At 43.1% G+C, this 22,051-nt stretch overlaps 1 protein-coding gene across 7 annotated transcripts in view; it reads left to right on the forward strand.

Moving 5' to 3' along the window:
- The window catches only part of Cut (homeobox protein, cut), a 142,813-nt gene that overhangs the window by 101,019 nt on the left and 19,743 nt on the right, over positions 1-22,051 (forward strand). For all 7 annotated transcript variants that reach the window (XM_083048861.1, XM_083048865.1, XM_083048867.1 and 4 more), the window contains exon 4: positions 21,392-21,710. In XM_083048861.1, the coding sequence (XP_082904987.1) occupies positions 21,392-21,710 (319 nt within the window). The remainder of the gene's footprint in view (positions 1-21,391; positions 21,711-22,051) is intronic.

A 22,051-nucleotide genomic window follows, 5' to 3' on the forward strand; every position in this document is an offset into this window, starting at 1 on the left:
GATACGGCAACGTACCATCGATGGTATTATCGCAGTCGTGTGGACGGTAATAAAAAATTGCACGGTTCTATTATTGCCACGGTTGTACGTAAGTTCGAGAAAAAATATTTCTGGACACGCGATTATTACGAGCATTGTCTTCGATCGAACATACATATATATACATTCTTACTAAATGGTTTCTATTATAATAGATAATCATTATGAAACGAATAACTCGAGATACAAAATCTAATTCAACAGATTTTATTACAAAGAATAATTGATGGACGTTTCTTTTTTATAAAATACTTTTTTTTGACAACTGTAAAAAATATATATTTTCGAGTAAAAATTATATCTTCTATATGAACATGTGTGTGCACGTACACATACAATGTACACAATGAAAACCACGAGTTAGGAACAATGACAGGCCGGCGACGTCTGCGAGTGCTTAAAACGATCGCGCAGATTTTCCATGGAAATTCGTCACACGGAAGAGCAGCGGAAAGAGCACGAAAAGAGAACGAAGTGGAAAAAAAGTGAGCAGAGCGAAATGAATAGCGCCGTGCTATCTCATCGTGTGGTCCACGTGAGGGTTCTTTTAATACGCAAGTCGAATGGCCGGCCGGGCCGCAGGATATAGGTAATTCCATTTCGCCGATAGCTACAAGGAAAAACGGGGTTAGAGAGACGTGCCGGAGGGCGCGAGGGAGAAGTAGTGAGCTTGCTATTGTAACCGATCCTCGAAGCCGTCCGTATGAGGGTAGTCTAGCTGTAGCCAGCCACTGACGAACGCACACGAAGCCTTAATAACTTATGGATTCGATATGCGCGTTATTGAACGCAACCCGTTAAGAGAATGCGGGCATTATCGATAGAAAGCGCACATGGACTACGATGTATACAGGGTGTTTCGCGGCTTGTCGAGGGGCGGCACGTTAGAAGCTATAAGACCAGAATGCATAATCGTATTAGCGACAGGTGTTTTGTTTTCTTGGGGGCTACCCGCTCAAAGCTATAATCCTATATAGTCTTCTCTTAACTCGCGGAACATTTGCTTGAAGAAAGTGAGAAAGAATTCTTTGCTCGCGAATTGTCGTTTCCTTTTTTTCACCACGAGAAATGAGAATGCAAAATATTTGTCGCGAGAAATTTCGAGGAAAGCGTTTATTTCTTTTTCGATTACAATTCCAGTCAGATATTAATGCAGTATGTTAATGTCACTCTTCCTTCGTGACACTTTCTTCCTGTCATTAATATGTCATATGATATAATTAACGATACATAAATAGCAGGTCATATAATTTATTTACGTTAAAATGTCTTATTTATCATTACACTATGTTTCGAATTCACCTATCGACCTCATAATTTATTCAGCCGTGAATTAATAGCAAATAGTTTTGACCGCGTATCTATCGGAATGCTGATTTTTTCATTAGAATTTCGATCCGCGATTCACGAAGCCGCCTGTATATCGTCGTTGATCTGCATCGCAGCCTGACCCTTACTTTCGTCCAATATGAACGAGAGCATTATGTCGGGGAAAGCCGACTAACGCACGTCGATGATACCGCCGTCTTTCTCCGATCGTTCCTCGTCGCCGGTACTCTCTTTCTCTAGGTCTATCATGCTCGCTATATCGCGATCAATCACCTGTGGCTCGCATTAACGCGCTTTAAGCGCTTTGCCCGGGCACCGAGGTACGCGCTAAGTGTTCATTATTGAAGGACACTCGATAGCTGTCCGCTTGTCGATATACCACCAAGCCTTATTATTCTTCGTATACTCTATCGTCGTATCAGTCAATTTTTGTATTTCACCTTCTTCCGGCTCGCCTTCCTCTTCTTTACCCGAGCAATAATTTGGCAATGCATTTATTAGCGCGAAATTTTATTAATGCGAGAATTTCATTTATATAAGGAGATTTTGATATTATCATGATATCGATCATCTGTAAAAATCGCTAACTTAAATTCTACGATTTCCGTATTATATCGTCGTAAATGTAATTTAAACGCTTCGCCTGGCCGCTCGAAGGGTTTATCACCGGGGGAAACGTCGCGATAGATTTTGCCGTTATCGATTAACGGCGGTTCGACCGGCTTTAATCCTTCCAAGATACTTCCAGAATCCGCTAATGTCGATATCGGAAATCTCATTCGGCTGCTTGCTTCCCCGAGGGGCTACTTGCTCGGGAAAGCTCTTACTCGCTTCGCGATGTATTTGACAAGCTCTACCGAGATTGTCCGTTCTCCGGTATTTTATCTAGCGCGATCAGTATTATGCAATTGCGATCGGCACTTGTTCCTTCCGGCAAAACATAGACATGAGACGAAGAGCTTTGTTACGAAATGCCGTGATATTTATTCAATCGCGCGTACATACACATACAGCGCAATTTAACGAGCTATTTATTTACTTTTGCCATACGCGTGAGAAGAGAGCACGCGCGTTTCGTCCTCCTGCGAGATCGTGGCCTGCGATCATAAAACCTCGCCACGTGGATGTGATTTTGTTTAGTTTTCCGTCATATATGCCACCTACGTGGCACGATGTCGTATAGCTTTCTTTCTTTTTCTCCTTCCTATTTCTCTCTATTTCCTCTCTTCTCTTATTGTTAGTGCTTTCCGCTTCATACATACGTATGGACGTGCTCATGTGTGTACACGCGACGGAAAGCCAACCAGGCGCCGTTTCTTTCTTCCTTTTTTTTATAGCTTCGAGCATTATAAATTCAAGCAACACATGCATTTACACGCACGTATACACGTGGCCGTGCGCGAGCGTAATTTTCTCCGCTTCGCGCGTAGCAGGCTGATAAAAACACGCCCGCGCGCGCGAGCGAGATACTCTATTTATTATCAAATTTCTTTATGGGTTTACAAGCCCGTCAACGACGTGTTGGTGTAACAGGAGGCTCACTAACACGAGCCGAAGCCCATTAACCGATACCCGCCTAAGGTACATTCCCCTACCGTCGTTCGCCAGGCGACTATCATTCACGGAGTAATAACCGAGCACGCGTGTGCGCGCGCGTGCGTGGTTACGTGCTTATGTACACGCATATACATATACGTGGGTGTATACGTAGTCGCGTTACACACAGAATTAACCGGTAACGTTTACTGCTTCGCCCTGGCGCGTTCACCTGCCCAGGGGGCATCTGAGATTTTTACGACGAACCGCGTGTCACTTGGGGGTTGCAGGCGATAAAATCCTCCCGTTGGCGAGATTAACGTCTCTGCAGATCGCGAGATTATACGTGAAGGATATACGCTCCGCTTCTATCTCTCTGTGTATAAATAATCGATCGTTTATTTGTATTGTATTGTTTCGAGTTATATATTTCAGAATCCAGACGTGTGATTTTTTAAATCATAGCTTTCAAAACTGCTACGGAATTCTGTCTCATTTCGTATTGAAGTTCTTTTTTTATACGAAATAATACACTCGCGTGAATAAAACCGTGAATCAATATGTATCGACAGTTCTATATATGTGTAATACTGCAAACATTTTTCAAATTATTCATAGAGTCTCGTGCGAAACTCGCATCGCCAACATTTACGTGCTCGCGTTTTCGTTATCGCGCAATCTTCGGTCGTTCTCCGATTCGTTCGAACGGCGCAAGCCTCTACAACTCATCAGGCATCTATCTTTTCCTTGCTTCTTTTATTTTTGCGAGGCAAACAGGCGGGCGACGTACAGTTCGACGGCCCCGAAAAATCAACAGCATCGACTTCGTCTGACAGCAACTGGACACACTCGTTTATAGGGCGGACGGATGTCAATTATATTCTATAGTGCGTGCACGATCGGATTGGCTGCAGAGAGTCGCAGGGGGTGACGAGCGATACATATATATTATATAGGGTGTTCAGTTTTTACCGCAAGAACGGTAAAATAACAGATTTTTTTTTTTACAAATATAGGAAACAACTTTTTAACGAAATTATAATTGGAGGCAAAATGATGCTGATATATTATAAATTAAAAGCAAAATATATAATTTCAGCAAATTGAAGTTTAGCAAAATATATAAACAAAATGTCTTCTCTTCTAATTAATTTTAAGTGGGTTTTTTTAATATTACAGATAGATATATTTATATTAAATTTTAATTTTGCACGAAGATATTTAATGTTGAAAATTCACGAATTACACAAGCAGATAATAACTTCTTTCTTTTTCCCTATTTTTCTTCCTTTTTTGAAAAATATGATATTTTTGAATGGGGATATTTTTAAATAAGAGGACTTGTGCGACTTCTGATACAACCTGTACCGTATCTGATGCATACGAATGAGTGATTGATAGACCGATACAACTCATCCAGGTCGACGCATCGATATTTCGACCCTATGAAAATTTCATTAGTGGCATCATATAATGATATAAAGGTGATGTCCGCATGATAGGGGAGGCGTCATATAATGATATGAAGGTGATGTCTCCATGACGGAGAGAGAGAAAGAGAGAGGGAGCAGTGCAGGGACGTAGGGTGATTTTGTAGGCTGAAACTCGTCGACACTCATCGAACTGTCGATTAACTTCGTTAATTATTTGACAATTAATAGAATGCCTACGAGCGGGCAAGCGTCAATACCAGTTTTCGAGATTCGAATTTTAATAATCAACAGCGGTCGAATATATAATGATATGAATATATGATCGCTTATCTCTCTTGCTTCAACTTTTACTATTACGATATAGAACTACGTTATTTTCTGACTAGAAATAATTCTAATGAAAAATACAAGTAACATTTACTATTTTCTACACCTTAAACTTTAGTTAACTTTAATTAATTAACAGATAAGATTGATGAGATAGAAGAGTTTCATATAAGAAAATAATAAAACATTTACACGCGTATTTGTAATGTTGAAGACTATTAAATTTCAAATCACTTTGTGAATGCATTTGTGTATATATGTCTATATTTGAAAAGAATATAATTATGTATTTATTGGCAATAAAACCATTTCCATAACATATGATTATCAAATTAAATATATTACAATATCGTACTGAACAACCTATAATTGCCAATTTAAAATTACAATCGGGCGTACCTCTAGTTTTACGTTTGTATTAATTGACTCATTTAATATAATAATAACGCAGGTTCTCTAATAAAGACTAACATGTGTATCTCATTTTCTGTTACAGGTAAGTCCAATGCGAGTGTCGATTAGCGAGTTCGAAGATTTGGCGGATGGACTGTGCGCGCAATTAGAAATTAATCGCAGGTTTGCAGAATATTCTGAGCAAGTATACAAGCTTCATAATTAATCCTACTATTATCGATTATCATGCCGGGCTTGCGGAAATTTCGTTTGATGAATATTTCGAGGCCCGAAGACGAAGGGTGATCGAAAAAAAGAACGAAGAATTCGCGAATTTCATGCGAATTGGTATCGGTCTCATCGAAATGCAGGATTCTCTTGTCAGTCGGGACGGCGCTTCCGCAAGGGGGGGGGCAATAAAACGAGTTCGAGTGGTAATGCACTAATCAACCCCTTGGAAGGCGGATGTATTGGCGCTATACGGATGTAGCGCGCGGGGGCTTTGGTTATAATCGAAGGCTGCTTCGAAGGGGGATTCAAAGGCGGAGGGGTGGACACGGACGAGTGCGAGAGAAGGTTGGCGGGAGGTGGGTGGGACGAGGGTGGCAGGCGGGTTGAGAAGAGAGCGGGTGAGGGCGGCTGCTGTAGGACGGCATCGCGATCGACGTCGTTGTAGCATACACGATGTAAATTTTGCCCGGGTGTGCGGGTGCACCCTACACGATAGGGTGGAATCAAATCGATAGCAGACTAAGATATACCTATCAGTCTAATTGTCAGTACAGAAAGACCGAGAGAGACAGCGGCCCCGTGGTATCGGAAGAACGGATGGCGGGCAAGAAGGGGTGAGTGAAAGGCGAACGTAGCAGGAGGACGCGCGCGAGGGATACGCGGGGGGAGGGGGTGGAGAAAAGGGTGATACCAAGGGGTGGGATATGCCAGGCATATAGCTTAATCACCCTCCTACCGTTCTTCAACCTCCAGCCAACCCTCTCGAACGTTGGTACCTACACCAACCCTACCTCCTCTACGTCCTAGAGTAGCCGGCCTTCCGTCGTCCAATAATCAATAATTATACTCAAATAAAGAGAGAAGGGGATGGATGAATCGCCCGGCAAAGGGTTAGAACGGAGCGAGAGCTCGGTATCGGCGTAAGATACCGAGCGAGATGAGACTACAGGCGCCTAGTACCTTCTATACCTCTCGCATCCTCTCTCGCGTTTCCTTTCTCTCGCACTCGGTCTTGTCTCTCGCCTCATCTCATTCTCATTCTCTCACCCACCCCACCTTCTTCCTTTTACCACCACCATAGCGCGACCACCACCACCATTTCTGCCTCTCTGCCACCCACATCCTCATCCTCATCCACCCTCTTCTTCTCCTCCTCCTCCCGCCGCGCCGCGTGTAGCCTAGGTACAGACGAAAGCTCCGATGCGGGCTTCTGACTTGCTTGGCTCTCATTCACTGAGTGATCAGGAACGTCGCCACCGCGATCGGTTCCGATGGTGGAGGGCTTTCGCGCTACGGCCGATTTAATCGCCCTCGATTGGCTTCTTAGGTCTTTGGATCGGAGGTAGCCTCGATTGTGACGAGAACAGAATACCTTCATCTGCCTACATAATATCCTTGTAATAATAACATTCTCATATCTCGTATTGCAATAGATATATTTATGTAGAGGAAACTTACAATGATGCATTTGAGTGAAAAAAAATATATAATTTTAAAATTTTATTTCTGAAACTTTAGAACGCACACGTAATGTCATTTCATTTCACGCAAAAGCGTACGTAAACTAAACGTTAACGAAAACGGGAGTCTTGAGTACATAATGGAAAATCGTGAAGGTATTAAGTAAGAAACGGGGGAAGGCGAAGACGATAACTCATCGATAGAAGCTGGTCGGTTGATCGATGCAAAACCGGCTAAAAGTCGCATGTCCCGCGTCTGCCGCCTCTAATTAATCATCGCTCAACATGGCCAATACGCTCCAGTTCGAGTCGCGCATTACCTTCCTCGATGCGCGAGCCTGGTAGAAATTAATTGCGATAATAATCTGAGATCGAGGCAGTGATCGACGATGCCGGGCGCACGCGCGAATACACCTTGTCCGCGAGTCTTTTGTGTTGTCAAACGGCTTTAAATTTTTTTTTCCTTTGTTCGAAGAGCGGCAGAGTTTTAAGACACCAACAAATCGATACGGCGTTTATAGACAATGAATACACAAAGCGAGGGTAAGGCTATAGACATAATACAGCGTAATCTATTTCGAGGCGTTACGAGTCTAAAGATTAGGTTGATATACAATAATGGAGATATAAAGCCTGGTGCATCCTGGTAGGATATAAACGATTCAAAGTTCTTTCAAGCGAGCGTGATTTAATCGCGGATGTAATATCTGCGTTTTCATAATGCTTTAGATTTTTTAATGCCTCTTATCGTCTTGCTGTTTTCTTCAAAAATATCTCAATATTTGCAAAACGTAATGATATACGTCACGGATTTCGACATTCGCCGTCTTCAAAGATATAAACTCGCGTACACATATATATGCACGCATACGCATTGAAGTTGCGGTTCGGCGTCCCAGTTAAACGCCGCGGCAGTCTCCACGAGACGTGGCTCCGTTCACTTTCATCGTCAAACGAAAGTAAAGCCTCGCGCAAAGGGGTAAACAACGTGCAACACCCCAACACAGCAGTAGCTGTAATAGAAGCAGTGTGAATGTATAGAGCGTAGAGATGCAACGGCGCTTGAAGGGAGGTTAAACAAGGGGGGCAAAATGGGGAGGACTGGGTGAGAGAGAAAGGGTAGGTGGTGTCTGCTTTGCCACTTCGGAAACTCTTGTGAAGTAGCGGGAACTCCCGGACTCTCGTATATATACTGTAAGCAGGTCAGAAACTTCTTTCGACCCTTCGCCGCCTTCCTTCTCACGCTGCAGTCTCATCCTATCGTTCCACGTTCTCTCTTCATCTTTCATTCCTTTTCCTCCCTCCAAAAGCACTCTCTCTCTCTCTCTCTCCGTCTCTTTCCTTCGGTTTCTCTGCAGCTCTCAGCGTTGTCCGTGGTTAGGGATTACGCGCGTCTCTACACCTTTCACCTTCTTCTCTCCTTGTTATTCTTCGTTCCCCTCTTACACTGCAGTATCACGGTTTCCCTCGGAACTCGGCTGCACGCTTATCAGAGAGAACGCCACGGCCCACTGTAGATTCTTCCGAGGTTTTAAGAACTTAATGAGTTTTAAGACTGTGAAATTCTCAGCGTTAACCTTGACCTAAAACGAGCTCCGGAAATAGGACGTGGAAAATACGCTATTCAATGTATAAATTTAGTCGTCACTTATAAAATATTTTCAAAGTCAATTTATATCAATGATATATTTGCATACTATATACATATACTTTTTGTAAAGAAACAAAATCTAACATAAAATGATAATGATAACATTAGCCATCGCCGATCATTCAAATGCTAATTTATATGGTAGAATCAACACAGGCAAAATGAACGATAGCATGGAAAATCCACTTACATACAAAGTGGTAGTCGCGCACCTGTCTACATTTCGAAATGTACGATATGCAATTATGGGAAACTGAGGGAAAAGACTCGAAGCGGCGATTTGCTGATACATGATCCTCGTTACTGAAAGAGCATTGAATATCGCTCCTCGCGGTATCAGTTTGTTGTTAAAACGTGTCTACGCAAGCGGATGAAAGGTTACGCGGCGTCAGGTATTCAAAGTTAATTTAGCGATTATCGGCACTCTCCGAACCGCGAATAGTAACATCGGCCTGAAAGAACTTTCCGTTTTAAAGCTGCAAACTCCCGCGATATGGATAAAGAGGATATCGCGTTGAAGCAGTAGACGGATTTATTGGGGAAAGGTAACAAGACAAAGAAAAATTATACATATTGTTAATTATAAAGTATTAATTTCTATATTATGATTATAATTGATTTATCTGATTAGTTTCTATGTTCTTTTTTTAATATAGATATAAGAACCGATTTTATAATAACAAGCGATTTAATATCGGTCTGACATTTATTTATGAATTGTATCGCAGACGTTAATCGTGTGTAAAATTTTAGATATCTTGAACAATTAATATACTTTTATCTTTCATAATAATTATAATAATAATAACAGTGATTAAGATATGTATTAGTTTAACATAATTAATTAGTCGATTTTAATTGGTTAAAAATTTATTACTCTATTTACGGTTAAATAAACACACAGTTGAAACTTTGCTATTTGATCAGGGGAAATTCTACGCGAGCTAGACTGTAATGGCTATAAGCGGACCTTCCCTGACATGTGATTCTCGAGGTTAAGCCGCGTCCGCAACACGTGCGACCGAACCGGGTTTGACGTCCCGCCGGGATAAAAAATCCGCGCGCGTGGGCGGCCGACAGTACGGTCGATCCTCCTTGTGTGTGTCCAGCTTAACGAGGGCACTTCAAAGCAAACTGGAGCGATATTAAAATTAGAGATTCGTCATTGCCGTCGAAGCCGGCTCTTTTTCTCCTCTCTCTCTCTCTCTCTCTCTCTCTCTCTCTCTCTCTCTCTCTCTCTCTCTCTCTATCTCTCTTTCGCTGTCATCCCTTTCCTCTCTGCGTCTTCCTCCATCCTTCATCGAGCGTAGGGGGGACACATTCGGACTATAATATTTCGAGTGAATACGGAGATGGATATACGGGTGCAAGAGCGAGGGGTGGGACACACGATGAAACAGAAAAAGAGCCGACAACACGAGACCGGGAGTGACGGAGAGAAGTTTTGGCGGTAGTGAGCTCAGAGGGGACTCTGTTGCTCGGTCAGAAGGGTGTTACGATAAGGGGTTGCGCTACCTCAGCGGAGGCGACCGGCAGATCAATGAAAAGGGTTCTCGCACGAGCGGGAGGAGGATTGATCGCCGATAGGGAAATTTCGTTAGTTTCCACCAGTCATAAAAGATGATGGTGATGGTGGTAGTGGTGGGCGCTGTATTCCTGCTGCTATACCGCCGCGGAGAGGCCTAACTAACGTGGAGCTACCCTTCGAAATTCACCCTTCTGAGAGTGAGACGAGGGTGGTCGGTTGGAGCCGCGGAGGCGCGGGTGGAAGTGCCGGTAGGAAGAGGTGAATTTCCACCAGGAGGAGGAATGGGTTACAGAGAACTGCTGCCAGGCTATGTCGGGGCGGTCGGTCTGCGCGGCCGGGTGTCTGTGTTGGTGCGGAGGAACCGGCGCGAGGCATGGAAGCACACGTCAGAGTATTAACGAAATTTTAACCAATCAATGAGAAGTTCATTAGCCTGTGCCGCTCGCGTTGCGCCCCCTTTCCTCGCGACTCGAGAACGGCCTCCATCTCCGGACTCGGTCGAAGCGAACCTATCCGCAACAACACCCCTTCGCGTCTCTTCTTCGGAGCCGGCCGCCACGGAGTCTTGGGGGAGATCGCGCATCAGTGATAAAATTCAACATTTGGCGTGCGAGGCGCCTCTTAGCACCCATCGCTACCCTCAGCGCAGAACCTCTCTCGCTCTTTGCCTTTCCCATCATCTCCACCGCCGTTTCACGCTCTTTCTGTTCGGGTTGGATTAGTGTACGGAAGCGTCTAATTGTCAACGCGATTGCATTAGGCGACCCTCGCAGGGATACAATAACGTTATATTGAAACATTGAAAATGGCGATTTTTATATTTAAAATATTTAATTTTTATTTTATTTCATATTCTTTTTATTCAAATATAATATTTTATATATGTATATAATTAATTAAATAGATAAATATATTAGAGATTTTGTTTTATTTGAAAAACAATATTTATAAATTTAAAGGAATTTTCTATAAATATACAAACGTTTTTTTATCTAAACAAGGTCAATGTAAGTAATATGACATACCCATTAATGCTGCATGCCAACCATGCTGCATGTGGCTTGAACAACGTATACAATTAGGCGCGTCCGATTTCTTAAAACAGATACATTAGTCAAAGGCCATAACTCCATACCGGGGAGAGTTTCGTGTCGGTAGGGTCGTCTCTCGCCCACGCATTTGTTGCAGTGTCATTTGTCTCCAATATCTCTCGGCGCCCCTGGGACAGCCGCGCCTTCGTACGAACCGCCACGGACAATGCATGGAATAAGCCACAATAATAAAAAGAGTCAGTGCGCGGTGTCGCGAAGGAAGGGTGACGCCGGCGGCAATAATATTGTCACGATGATTGATACGGCCGGTCTAAAGTTTTGTCGATATCCGCGACATACGCGGCTATCTTACGAAACGGCTTATTTAATGACCAGATCGATCCCTCCGGTGCGGTTGGACCTTAGTTAGAGGCATGAGAAGTGGAAAAATGGTTTATAATAGAAAAAGATTGATAGGTTCTCGCGACGAATCCATAAAAAGAAATTCTCGTAGCGAGACAAAGATATTCCATTAATACATAATAAAAATGTATTGGTTAAAGTTCTTATAACTTGCCGATTTGCATATTGAATCATGGACCGTCGCGAAATACAAATATGTCAATTATACAATGAATTCTGAACGATTCCTATTTTCGCGAATGCTTATAATAAGCAAGAGGCGATAATATTGACCGCAATAAATGCGCGCTGCTGATTTAATATTGTCTACCTTCGAAGAGTTTCGGAAAATCTCGAACGATCTCTAAAACTTGCTCTGGAAAAGAAAAAAAAGCACTCTCAGACGATCATTAATATTATTATGCAATAAATGATTAATATCGCGTTTCTACATATTTCACGGTACAGCAAGTATCTTATATTATCCGAATCTGGTCGTAATCATACGTCGCGTGTTATCCAGAATTTAAATGTCCACCCCCGGTAACGAAACGTTAAAAACACCTAGATGCCGGCGCGTAGCGCAAGGATCGGTTCCCACGTATGCGATTTTTTTCTTCCGCCGTCATTTGTCTCTAATATCTGCCGGCACCCCCGGGACAGCCGCGCCTCCGCGCGAACCGCCGTAGACAATATATCGAATAAGCCACAATGACAAAAAGAGAGCCGGTACGCGGCGACCGACGCCGTGAAGGAAGGGTAACGTGGCGGCGATTGTATTGGCCGCGACGGTGGCGGTGTCGGCAGTATTGCCGAGTGGAAAGGGGTGAATCGGAGGGTGGTGCGCGGTGGAAATGAGGAAGACGAAGAGGGTGGGCGAGCATGAGGGAGAAAAGGTAACGGAGAAAGAGAGAGGATGAGAAGGAGAGACCGACCATGTACGAAAGGATGGCAGTGGCGAAGGAACGACAGGGGTGCGGGGGAGAAGGGAGGAGAAGAAACGATAGGCGGAAAGAGTGGTCGACCGCGTAAGGGAGGAAAAGTTCAGAGCGAGAGAGGAGAGACGGTACCATATAAAACCGAGGCGCGCGGAGAAAAAGAGATTTGCATTGCCAGGCCCGGCGATGGGGTAAACCGGGGGAGAGAGCTGGGATGACTCCCGCAATATATCGGGAGGAAAAGGGGGTTTCTGTTGGAGAAGACCGAAAGGGTTGAGTAACGACACGTATCATACGTGGAACCATACACCGGCGGACACGTACGTTCGATATCGCGTGGTGTTTTTACATTCAAGTTTCTCCCTTCACTTCCACCAATTAGACCGCGCGAAGGAGCGTTCTTCTGTCGTCTCTCTCTCTCTCTCTTTCTCTTTCTCTCTATCCGTGCTGATTGAACACCTTCGTGTCAAGTTCTGACACGACCGAATAAGTCATTATTTCCAATCGCGGTCTCTCGTTAGTGTCACACGTGCAAAATCCATTTTCCAGTCTACTAATCGCATTGCTTTTTTCATAATTAATATCGCGAATTCGAAACCGATAAACGACGTGGTAAAATTTTCATTTCAATCTAGAACCGCAACACGTGAATTATAATCCGTATATGAAACATTCCACAAACACTCTCATCGAGTAGTTCCGCAAAATCGTCGAACGGATAATCACCCTGATCCTATCTTTTCGCGAAACCACTCGAGTCGCTCCTTCGATCGGGGTTTCGGTATTTCCCGACAGCGTGTTCTGCCTCGTCCCGGAATGGCGAAACTCGCAACTTTCTCATTAGCCAGCGCGACAATGCCAGGGATAGAGACACGTGCGTGTGTGCGTGTATCCGCATACTCCCATACACAGTTGCGTTCGAACGATATATGTCACTGCCGGATGGATAATAATGTGTGCTTCAGCCCGATCGGCGGTTGTTCATCGTTGCTCACCCTCCGCGATTCGACCTATCGTGTGGTGTTAAGCGCTCGCACCTTCGCAGATACACATACACACGCGAGCGAGATCACCCACTCACCCCTCACCCACCGAAGAGGAAGAGCCACCGCATAAATGTCAGGGACCAGCGGCTGAGCATTTCCTATCGAGCATTTCTGTCAATAAGCGCTGCCGCGTACAATGACGGCGATTCGAAAGCTGCTGATTATGAAATAAATGTCCGATTCGCGACCCTCGCAACACTCGCCGCGCGCGCGTTTATGATCTATCTCTCTGTCTCTCCTGAGCGAAAGGGAGGTGGTGGATTGTATATGCGACCCCTCTGGCGAGTTTCCTCCGTTCGCGCCCAGACGGTGAGTAAGCCGGCGACGTTGACACTTTCGATACCCGTCGATGGAGCGCAGTGATTTCAGACGGAATATGTCAGCCATACCAAAGTTTTCGTTTAACTTTACACGTAATATCGGTATAATAATAATTTAAGTCTTCTCTTTATTATATATATGAGAAAGAAATTAACATCTAAAAATATCTAAATTGACCTTTTATTATATAAGACATTATTTGGAATAAGTTTCTTACAAGATTATGCGAGAAGAGACGTTTTAAGAAAATGAGATCTACACAAATGATATATTTTATAATCGTTTCTTTCGGCGAGCAAACGGGTAAAAAAAAAGAGAGTGCGATTATTGTAAATTTTGCTGGACGTTACAGACTCGGACGTCTTTCTCTCCAGAGTGTCCCTTTTCTTGCCATCTCTAGCTCGGCAGTCCATGCTCGTTTCAATATTTCTCTCCGGCGAATGCCCCGACTAATATATGGCTTCTGCCGAGCCATCGCGAGTCGAGTGTGGGTGGGCGAACGTATTCATAAACGCGTAGTCCTCGTAATGCAAATCAGAGAAAGAGTCGGGGTGGGAGGGAGAAGAGGAAGAGGAACAGGGCGAAGAAGAGATGAGGAGGAAAGAGGCAGAGAGAAATGACGAACGCGGTTAATATTAATTCTTCGTGGCCGCCGTCCGGTCGATTGCGGATCGTAGTAGCGCAGGTGCCGAAGATGGCTAAATCCTTTGTAAACATCGAGGAATTATTAGGTCAGCTGTGGAAATAATTTATGCCCGTAACGATTTAATCGTTCCCTCCATGCGGCTGAGAGATCCATGCGAGCGTGTTAGATCTATATATTTAATTCTCATTAGCCTTTTATACTATACATTGGCACACATCACGGCGCATTAATGGATATCGATACCTCTTCTGTAATAATGACACGATTTATTTTATTAATTTTTACTCGTTTCAACGAACATTTATATACGATTAGTGAAGCTTTATAAGTAATTAATGGACGGTAATAATTTTCAATATCCTTTCAACTATTGTGAAGAAATATAAACGGATTTTATACATTATTGTTTGTTTAAAGAAAAAAAAAGAGAGAAAAAAAGAAGAAAACTTTATGCAGTTGCGCGGGATTGTTTACATACATTTCTAATAATACAAGTTTTTTAAAACAATACTATAGTTCAGAGTGACTAAACCGAGCATGAGGAGATGTCGTTCAATTATAAAGGCAATATCGCATGGTCGAGTCTACCTGGTATTACTAACTTTCATAATCTGATGTATATTACGCATAACCGCGTGTATCGGAGATGCGAGGGTGAGAGGTGTGGGAACAACGACGGGGATGGTAACCGGAGGATCGCGCACCACCGTATGTATAGGACCGGTTTCGGCAAAGAGTGCCCTCGCCGGTGCTTGCTTGTAATAAGCATAAATCCTCGGAGGCTTATCTAGCGGCGCCCAGAAGAACGCTAAAATAAAATATCATACATTTTGCCTTCTACCCTTCGTACGAACTGTGGTACGTTACGACTGGCGACACCCCTCTTATCCGCCTCCCTTCGCTTACTCCAGCAGCCGCTTTCTCATCCCCCTCATCCAACGCCGTCGTGCGCGTAGCTTTTGTAAACATTCGCCTTCGGTCGCTTTCTATTCGGGCGAACTCCTTCGAGAAATTCTTCATTCATGCCATTCTTGCGCGCGATTTCAAATGTCATTGTTGACGCAATGAAGAGTAATTGCGCTCTCAGAAAACTTGATGAAAAATGTTTAACGTAAGCTATAGCTATGAGACTCTAAAAACTTTGAATATTATTTTAATCAGTTGATTAATTGCTATATTCTTTTATGTAATCTAAGATAAAGCATAAATATAATTGGACATTTTTGCATTTCTCTCCTATTTGATATTTCGCACGTTCGCATTTCTATTAAGATGTCTTCGTGCAAACTATAATGAATCCCCCGAGAAGATCGCCGTTGACCATATTCCGTTATTTTTTTCCATCTACGGTAAAAAAGTCAGATATCACGTCGCGATAGGCATGGGGTAGGTAAGCGCTCTTTCTGTCGGATTTTTGCGAGGGTATGCGCGTCGATGCAATGCGAGATGTTGGCCAAAGGCACGTAGTCGGTGTAATGAGGCGAGATACATTCGGCCTCAACTCTCTCCCGCGTCCTCTTCCTTCTACCGTTTCTGCCTTTCTCTTTCTCTCTCTCTCTCTCTCTTCTTCCCCTTTCTCATTCTCCATCTCCCGTGGGGTGGTATCGTACCAACGGAGGATGGCTGGCGGAGAAGCTCGGCCAGAAACGCGAAGGGGTTCGAGGGAGGACGCTCGAGGGAGGGAAAGGGTTGAGCTCGAAGCCCGATCAGTCATTAGACAAGTGGGTATTCACATATATCGAGTTGTAAAATCGATAGGGGTGTCCGTTAGCCGTGTATCCTGTAAGGAGAGTGTGGTGGGGATGAGATGCGAGCTGATAGAACGAGAGAAACGCGGGCGAAGACGAAGAGAGGACGAATGACCGAGCAAGCTATCTCGACGTCGGGCTAACGGAGACAGAAAACGGAAAGCCCCTTTCTCTCCATCCATACTTCCCCTTCGACCCCTTTTGTTGCTTCGCCACCCTTCTGCAGCCCCTAACCCATCCTTTTCCTACTCCTCCGTCTCCTCCACCTCCTGCCACCGCACGTATCCAGTCCTTGCATATTAATCCTGCCCATAATTCCCACTTCCCAGTTTGGGCAACCCTTCGCTTCGGTTGCTTCAGCTACCCGCGTCGGCAGAGTGAAAGGGAAGGAGAATGAGCAGGAGAATGAAAATCGGCGGAATAGAGCGAGAAAGAAGAAGGCAAGCCGCCTCCTATCGATTGGGCTTTCTTTCCGACCTCGGCTTTTAATTGGCATTCTCCTGTGGCGAGAAGAGGAGCGAACCTCCATGGGAGAGAGCTCCTCTACGGCCCAAAGGGGTGCTTTGCCTCTAAAGGGGTTGATATCGGCGATCTTTCCTCCCGAGATGTAAAAATGGAATCTTTCTATCGCGATATCGGCCTCGGCTCTCACGATGAGATCTTGTTCTCAAAAATTCGGCGTGATCTCGCGATGCGATAGATCGAATAGTATAACAAAGCTTTTATAAAAGATTCATTAAATTTTATCGTATTTAAAGGTTGTTAGTCCTTAGTAAGATGCAACAAAACTCTTTTGTAAATATTTCTAAACTTAAATATTTATTTGCTACTGCACTATATAAAACTTTATTATAATAATTACTTTTTTTTTTATATTATGAAAGAAATTTATAATAGACAAATCAAGAGTTAAATTAAGCATAATAACAATAAAGATTCGTACATGTTAGAATTTCAACTATTAATTTTAAGTTGAAAATGATCATTTTTTTCTGTTTACTCCAGACTATTTTTAAATCAAAGTACTACCTTGTTCAATATTTAAAATGATCACCGACAAATCCATCCTAATTTAGTACCGAGAATAAATAAATGAATCGTTAAAATCTAATTTCGAAAGTTTGTCCCCGTCAATGATACATCAAGGTAATGGATATAGATCAAAGGGATATTCAGAGTATTCCAAAACGTAAACGACAATTTATATTTGCGTTCTCGTCGTCCACGTGGAAACGATAATACGACGGGGGGGGGGGGGGAGGAAAGGGTTGAGAAAGGGAGAGCCGTGAAACCACGAAAAGCGAGAACGTGAGTTTCGACGGCCATGACGATCTCGTACCGACGCATCATTGGTGGACAGGCTACGAAATTAATACGAAGCAAACGGCCATCTTGTCCCTGTACCGAATTTACGTACGTATAACGAAAAGGGGTTCTAATGTGCCACGGTGTATGGATATCGGAGAGCCGCGCGTTACTCGAGTCACCGGGTTCGTGCATACATTCGCACGCGCACACGCGTGCGTATACACGGCTAAGGATGCGAAAGGCCGGCGGGAGACGTGTGTGCGTGAAGATTGATTATACCGCGGGAGAAAATGTGATCAATAGCTCAACAAACAAAGGCCTGCCGACGCCTATATAATGCAAATAGCAAAAATCGCGGAGGATTAAGGGGGTTGCGAAGGGAAGAGAAGCGCGGGATCGTGGAAAGGGGGTGGCAGGAGGAAGCAGCGGAGGGTGATGGCGACGGTCAAGAAACAATGCGGACGCGCGTGCGGCTACTTCAAGTTTGCTTGACACCACCGCGCGCAGGCAACCCTTGCGCGCACCCTCCGTACCCTTCGACTTCGCACCCTACGTTTCTTCCCACCGAGTCCAGCCCTCGGAGCTCACCGTCCTCCGCTTTAATTTGCATACGACCGATCATGTCTTCCGACTCGCCTTCACATCCTCGTCGTCGTACCTCGCGACCATCGATCAAGCCCCGATTGTTTTTGCTTTAACTCACCCTCTAACCCACCCCCCACCTCGCCTCCCGGATTGGACGCCTTCATGCTGAGGATTGCTCGTTGGTCACTACCCCACACGTACATCTCCTATGCGCGCACACCGACTTTGTGTGGCCCCTCAGCAGCCGAGAATCTCACTAACGAGCGGTTCTCCTTCTATCCAATGACATTTTGTTCCAAAGTAGAAAATCTACCAACATTCACGTACAATATCCTGCCGTCGTCCCTGGCAATAATCCTTCGTTTTTGTCCTTTTATCGTGATCTTTATTTCCTTCGATTTTCTCGCGATATACCGCGGAAATAAAAAGAATAATTTAATACTGTTAAATTGTTTCTTTTTTTTTACATTTTTATTCATATTTTTATTAACTGAATCTGTATTGATATGAATATATAAATTATATATTTTTAATTTTATATGCAGCATAAAAATTATATTATATTAAAATATTATTGTTTATTATTTTTATAATTAATTAAATGATTGATTTTTAATTGTCATTTTAAAGAAAAGTTAATGTGAAGTCGTAAAACTTAATCGCATGCGAAATCATTCTTTTTCTCTCTGTTTCTGGTAGGAACAAAATTACTTGCGAGATGCATTAAAATTATTATAAGATCATTTATATATTTATCCGGCAAATTAAGAGATTTGTTGAGTGATCACTTTATTTTTAAATTTATATAAACTGGAACAAGAATATGATTTATATAATTATTTGATGTACATAAAAATCTATTACAAACGTTGTTAAAATATTGCGAATTTATATATAATTACAGTATACGTAAAATACATTGATGTCGTATGTGATTAACTAACTATACATATTTGCGTTGTGCATATATATGTTTGATGCATTATGTCACACAAGCGTTTCCTTCACATACGAAACAGTCAGAAGAAAGTTTAAAGTAGATCCCGTACTCTTTAAAACGTCAATCACTAATTGAAGAAACATACAGTCACATTTTGCACCGCGAACATTGATTCACCGTTTTATTCGCGTCGTTAAACAATAGTCACGAAAGAAACAAAAAAAAGAGGAGTCGATAAAACGCCCTCCCACAACACCGAATGCCATCGAGGGGTGAGTGTCCGTTACGTGTACAAAAAAAAAAACAAAAAAAACAACGTCAGGTCGCCGCCGTATTTATCGTAAGTTCGTCGATCGACGTGGTGTTAATTCCACCTGTCCTTCGTTTCAGGTTTCCCTCGTGGCGATAACCTACCCCATCGCCGCTAATGGCGGACATTATTGCGAGCGATCGCGGCAACTTCGGAAACTTATCCCTACATAAGCCACCCTCGCCGGCAGCAACCACCCCTTCTCCACCTGACAGTATATCGAACGTCAATGCGTACTTATCTACACCCGAGTCGATTCTTACCTGTGTACTCCTGTATATGTCACATCGTCGCAATACGCACTCATGTTCGTTCGCTATACACATGCTCATACCTATACAAGTGGAAATGAAGCTTCTGGATGTAAGCGCGTATCGATTATGGGTGAAACGGAGGACAATCGACAGGTAGCCGCCCCTGATAAATAAACTAACGAGTAAAAACGTGTAAGTTTTCAAGGCTCTTCGATTTTACACTACCACGATGAGTCATGGGGTTACAAGGCGCCAGAAGAATGTAGTTAATTTCATTAAATTGTAAAGACTCAATCGATACGTACAGTTATATCCGGCATTGTCGTTGAATACAGACGACCGAACAATAATATCGAAAAAAAAAATAATAATTTTTCTTCGCAAAATTAAATTGATCCAGAAGAAAATCACAAGATGCGTATCAACGTGTATGTGTGTGTATGCGATGTTGTCGAAGGTGCGAATTTTGCAAAATTGAAGTCGTTGCTTCTCGATTAACTCCCGGAGCACGGGAAGAGAGACGAAGCGATGCGCCTCGGCGAGAAAAAACAATTGATACGATCTCGTATCACGTAGCTCGTTGCACGCGCTGCCACGGTGCGAATGCATTCGGTTTTAAAATCGTCCCGTCCCTCAACCTCTCCTTTGATCGGCCTTCTCTCTCTTCCTCTCTACCGTCTACCCTTCCCACCATACACCGTATATTCCCGCGCGCACGCATCCACGTGAACCCTCGCGGAACACGTGGATAGGTTTCGAGTGCCCACGATTCATTGCAATTGATTGCGGCACAGTGGCAATGCGACACGATTGCCGTACCGCTCTATTCGCCGCGATAATTTTTTTTTTTTTGCCACCGGTTCCGCTACTCTCGATTCTTTCAACACATCCCAGATTCGTCCTCGTTATAGAGATGGAAAAACAAGACATCGCGGTCGCGCACTGTAATTATTACGCGCGGATCGATGATGCATTAATGAGGGACAAATGTACTTCGCGTACTCGTCGCTGCGAGCGATACCGCGAGTATAAATGTCATCAATTTTTTATCCCATGAATTATACTTAAATTTTTTTTTCCACCTAGTATAATTGACGTTTTTGTGGTATTTTTAATTCTTACAGCGCTAGAAATTATCTTATAAATTGATCTCCGAATTATTATCTTCCACGAAGCCACTACTGGATAATTTTAATCGTAAAATAATCTTCGGATCTTTCTGAAGCAATTTTTTCGCAAAATTTTATATATATTCTATTAAGAACAAGACAGCCGCGCAATCATATTCATATTCATTATCTACATTAAACTTCGAGAATCAAGTGTCGAAACGATGAGATGGTCGATGACACATGTCATAAATTATTACCTATAATTGGATGACAATTCAACGATTCGATCGATCGGATTGAAACTTTATACGTAATTTAATCCACGGTAATTACATTCAGAGACTCGCCAAGATTTAAAGTTATCCTCTCTTAAGCGCTCGCTATTGATTTCCGCGTATATATTCCCGATAAAATTAATAAAGAGCTTCTGGTAAGCTCCTTACTAGGTTCGGTTTCAGATAAACGATGCTCGAAGTGAATCGCGAAGGAGGGAGAAACTCGTAAATGTGATTCTATATTTGCGTCGATGATAATGTAGTTACGTTCCATCTCCATTTAATCGCTTCGAGTCGATTTCCTGATGAACGATGCGAAAGTACTCGGCGAATATTTCAGGAAGTAGCAATTCCCCGTGATTTATATCGCGCGATGTCTTCCTTAATGCGGGAAATTTTATCGCCGATATCGTTCAATAAACAAAACTGGCGCGAGACGTCGCGTTAAGGAATATTAAGATTTCATAGCCGACTTGTACGTGCTTTATTGATTCGCAATTTGCTCGATTTTATGAGACTCTTTACGAAGATGATGTTGCTTTTTCCAGATTAACCAGTTGGTTGAGGAGGTGTCCAGGCTACAGCAGAGTCTGCAACGCCTTCAGGAGACAAGTGCGCAAGCAACGGCGCGGCTCGAAGAGGAACTCGAAGTGCGTAGGCAGCACATCAGCAGACTGGAGAGCAAATTGGAACGGCAGAGGGATTATGATGACCTGAAGCGCGAAATAAGTGTGCTGAGGTCAGTCGACCTCTCGCAAATACCAACCGGCGAACCTGGAAAGAGTTTGGAGCATCTTCTTATGGAGCGCTTCAAGGCGCTTCAGCAAGCCGAGAACCTGAAGCCCTCCAACACACCCGACGCACTCGGTAAGTGGACCAACGATATATTTCAATCAGGATCATTACATATTGAAAATACGCGAGGCATTTGATTTTACGAGAGAATTTGAAAACTGAGAGAATTCAAAGAAATGCGTAAAGTGCGAAGTTTTACAAAACTTAATTGGTTGATTCTCAAGTATAATAATATAATTACAAAAATATAATAATATAAATAGTAAATATAATTACATTTTGAAAACAATGAATATTCAAAAATATCTTCAAATAGATTATAATTAATTAAAAATACATACAATAAATAAATGAAAAAATTCGTAGTAATATTTACGCGGGAAGAACGTATCTTCGTGCTAGGGTTGTTTCGA

This window comes from Prenolepis imparis, unplaced genomic scaffold (genome assembly GCF_030444845.1).
Source record: "Prenolepis imparis isolate NDT839.2.m4 unplaced genomic scaffold, iyPreImpa1.0 SCAF_10, whole genome shotgun sequence".
Classification (NCBI taxonomy): domain Eukaryota; kingdom Metazoa; phylum Arthropoda; class Insecta; order Hymenoptera; family Formicidae; genus Prenolepis; species Prenolepis imparis.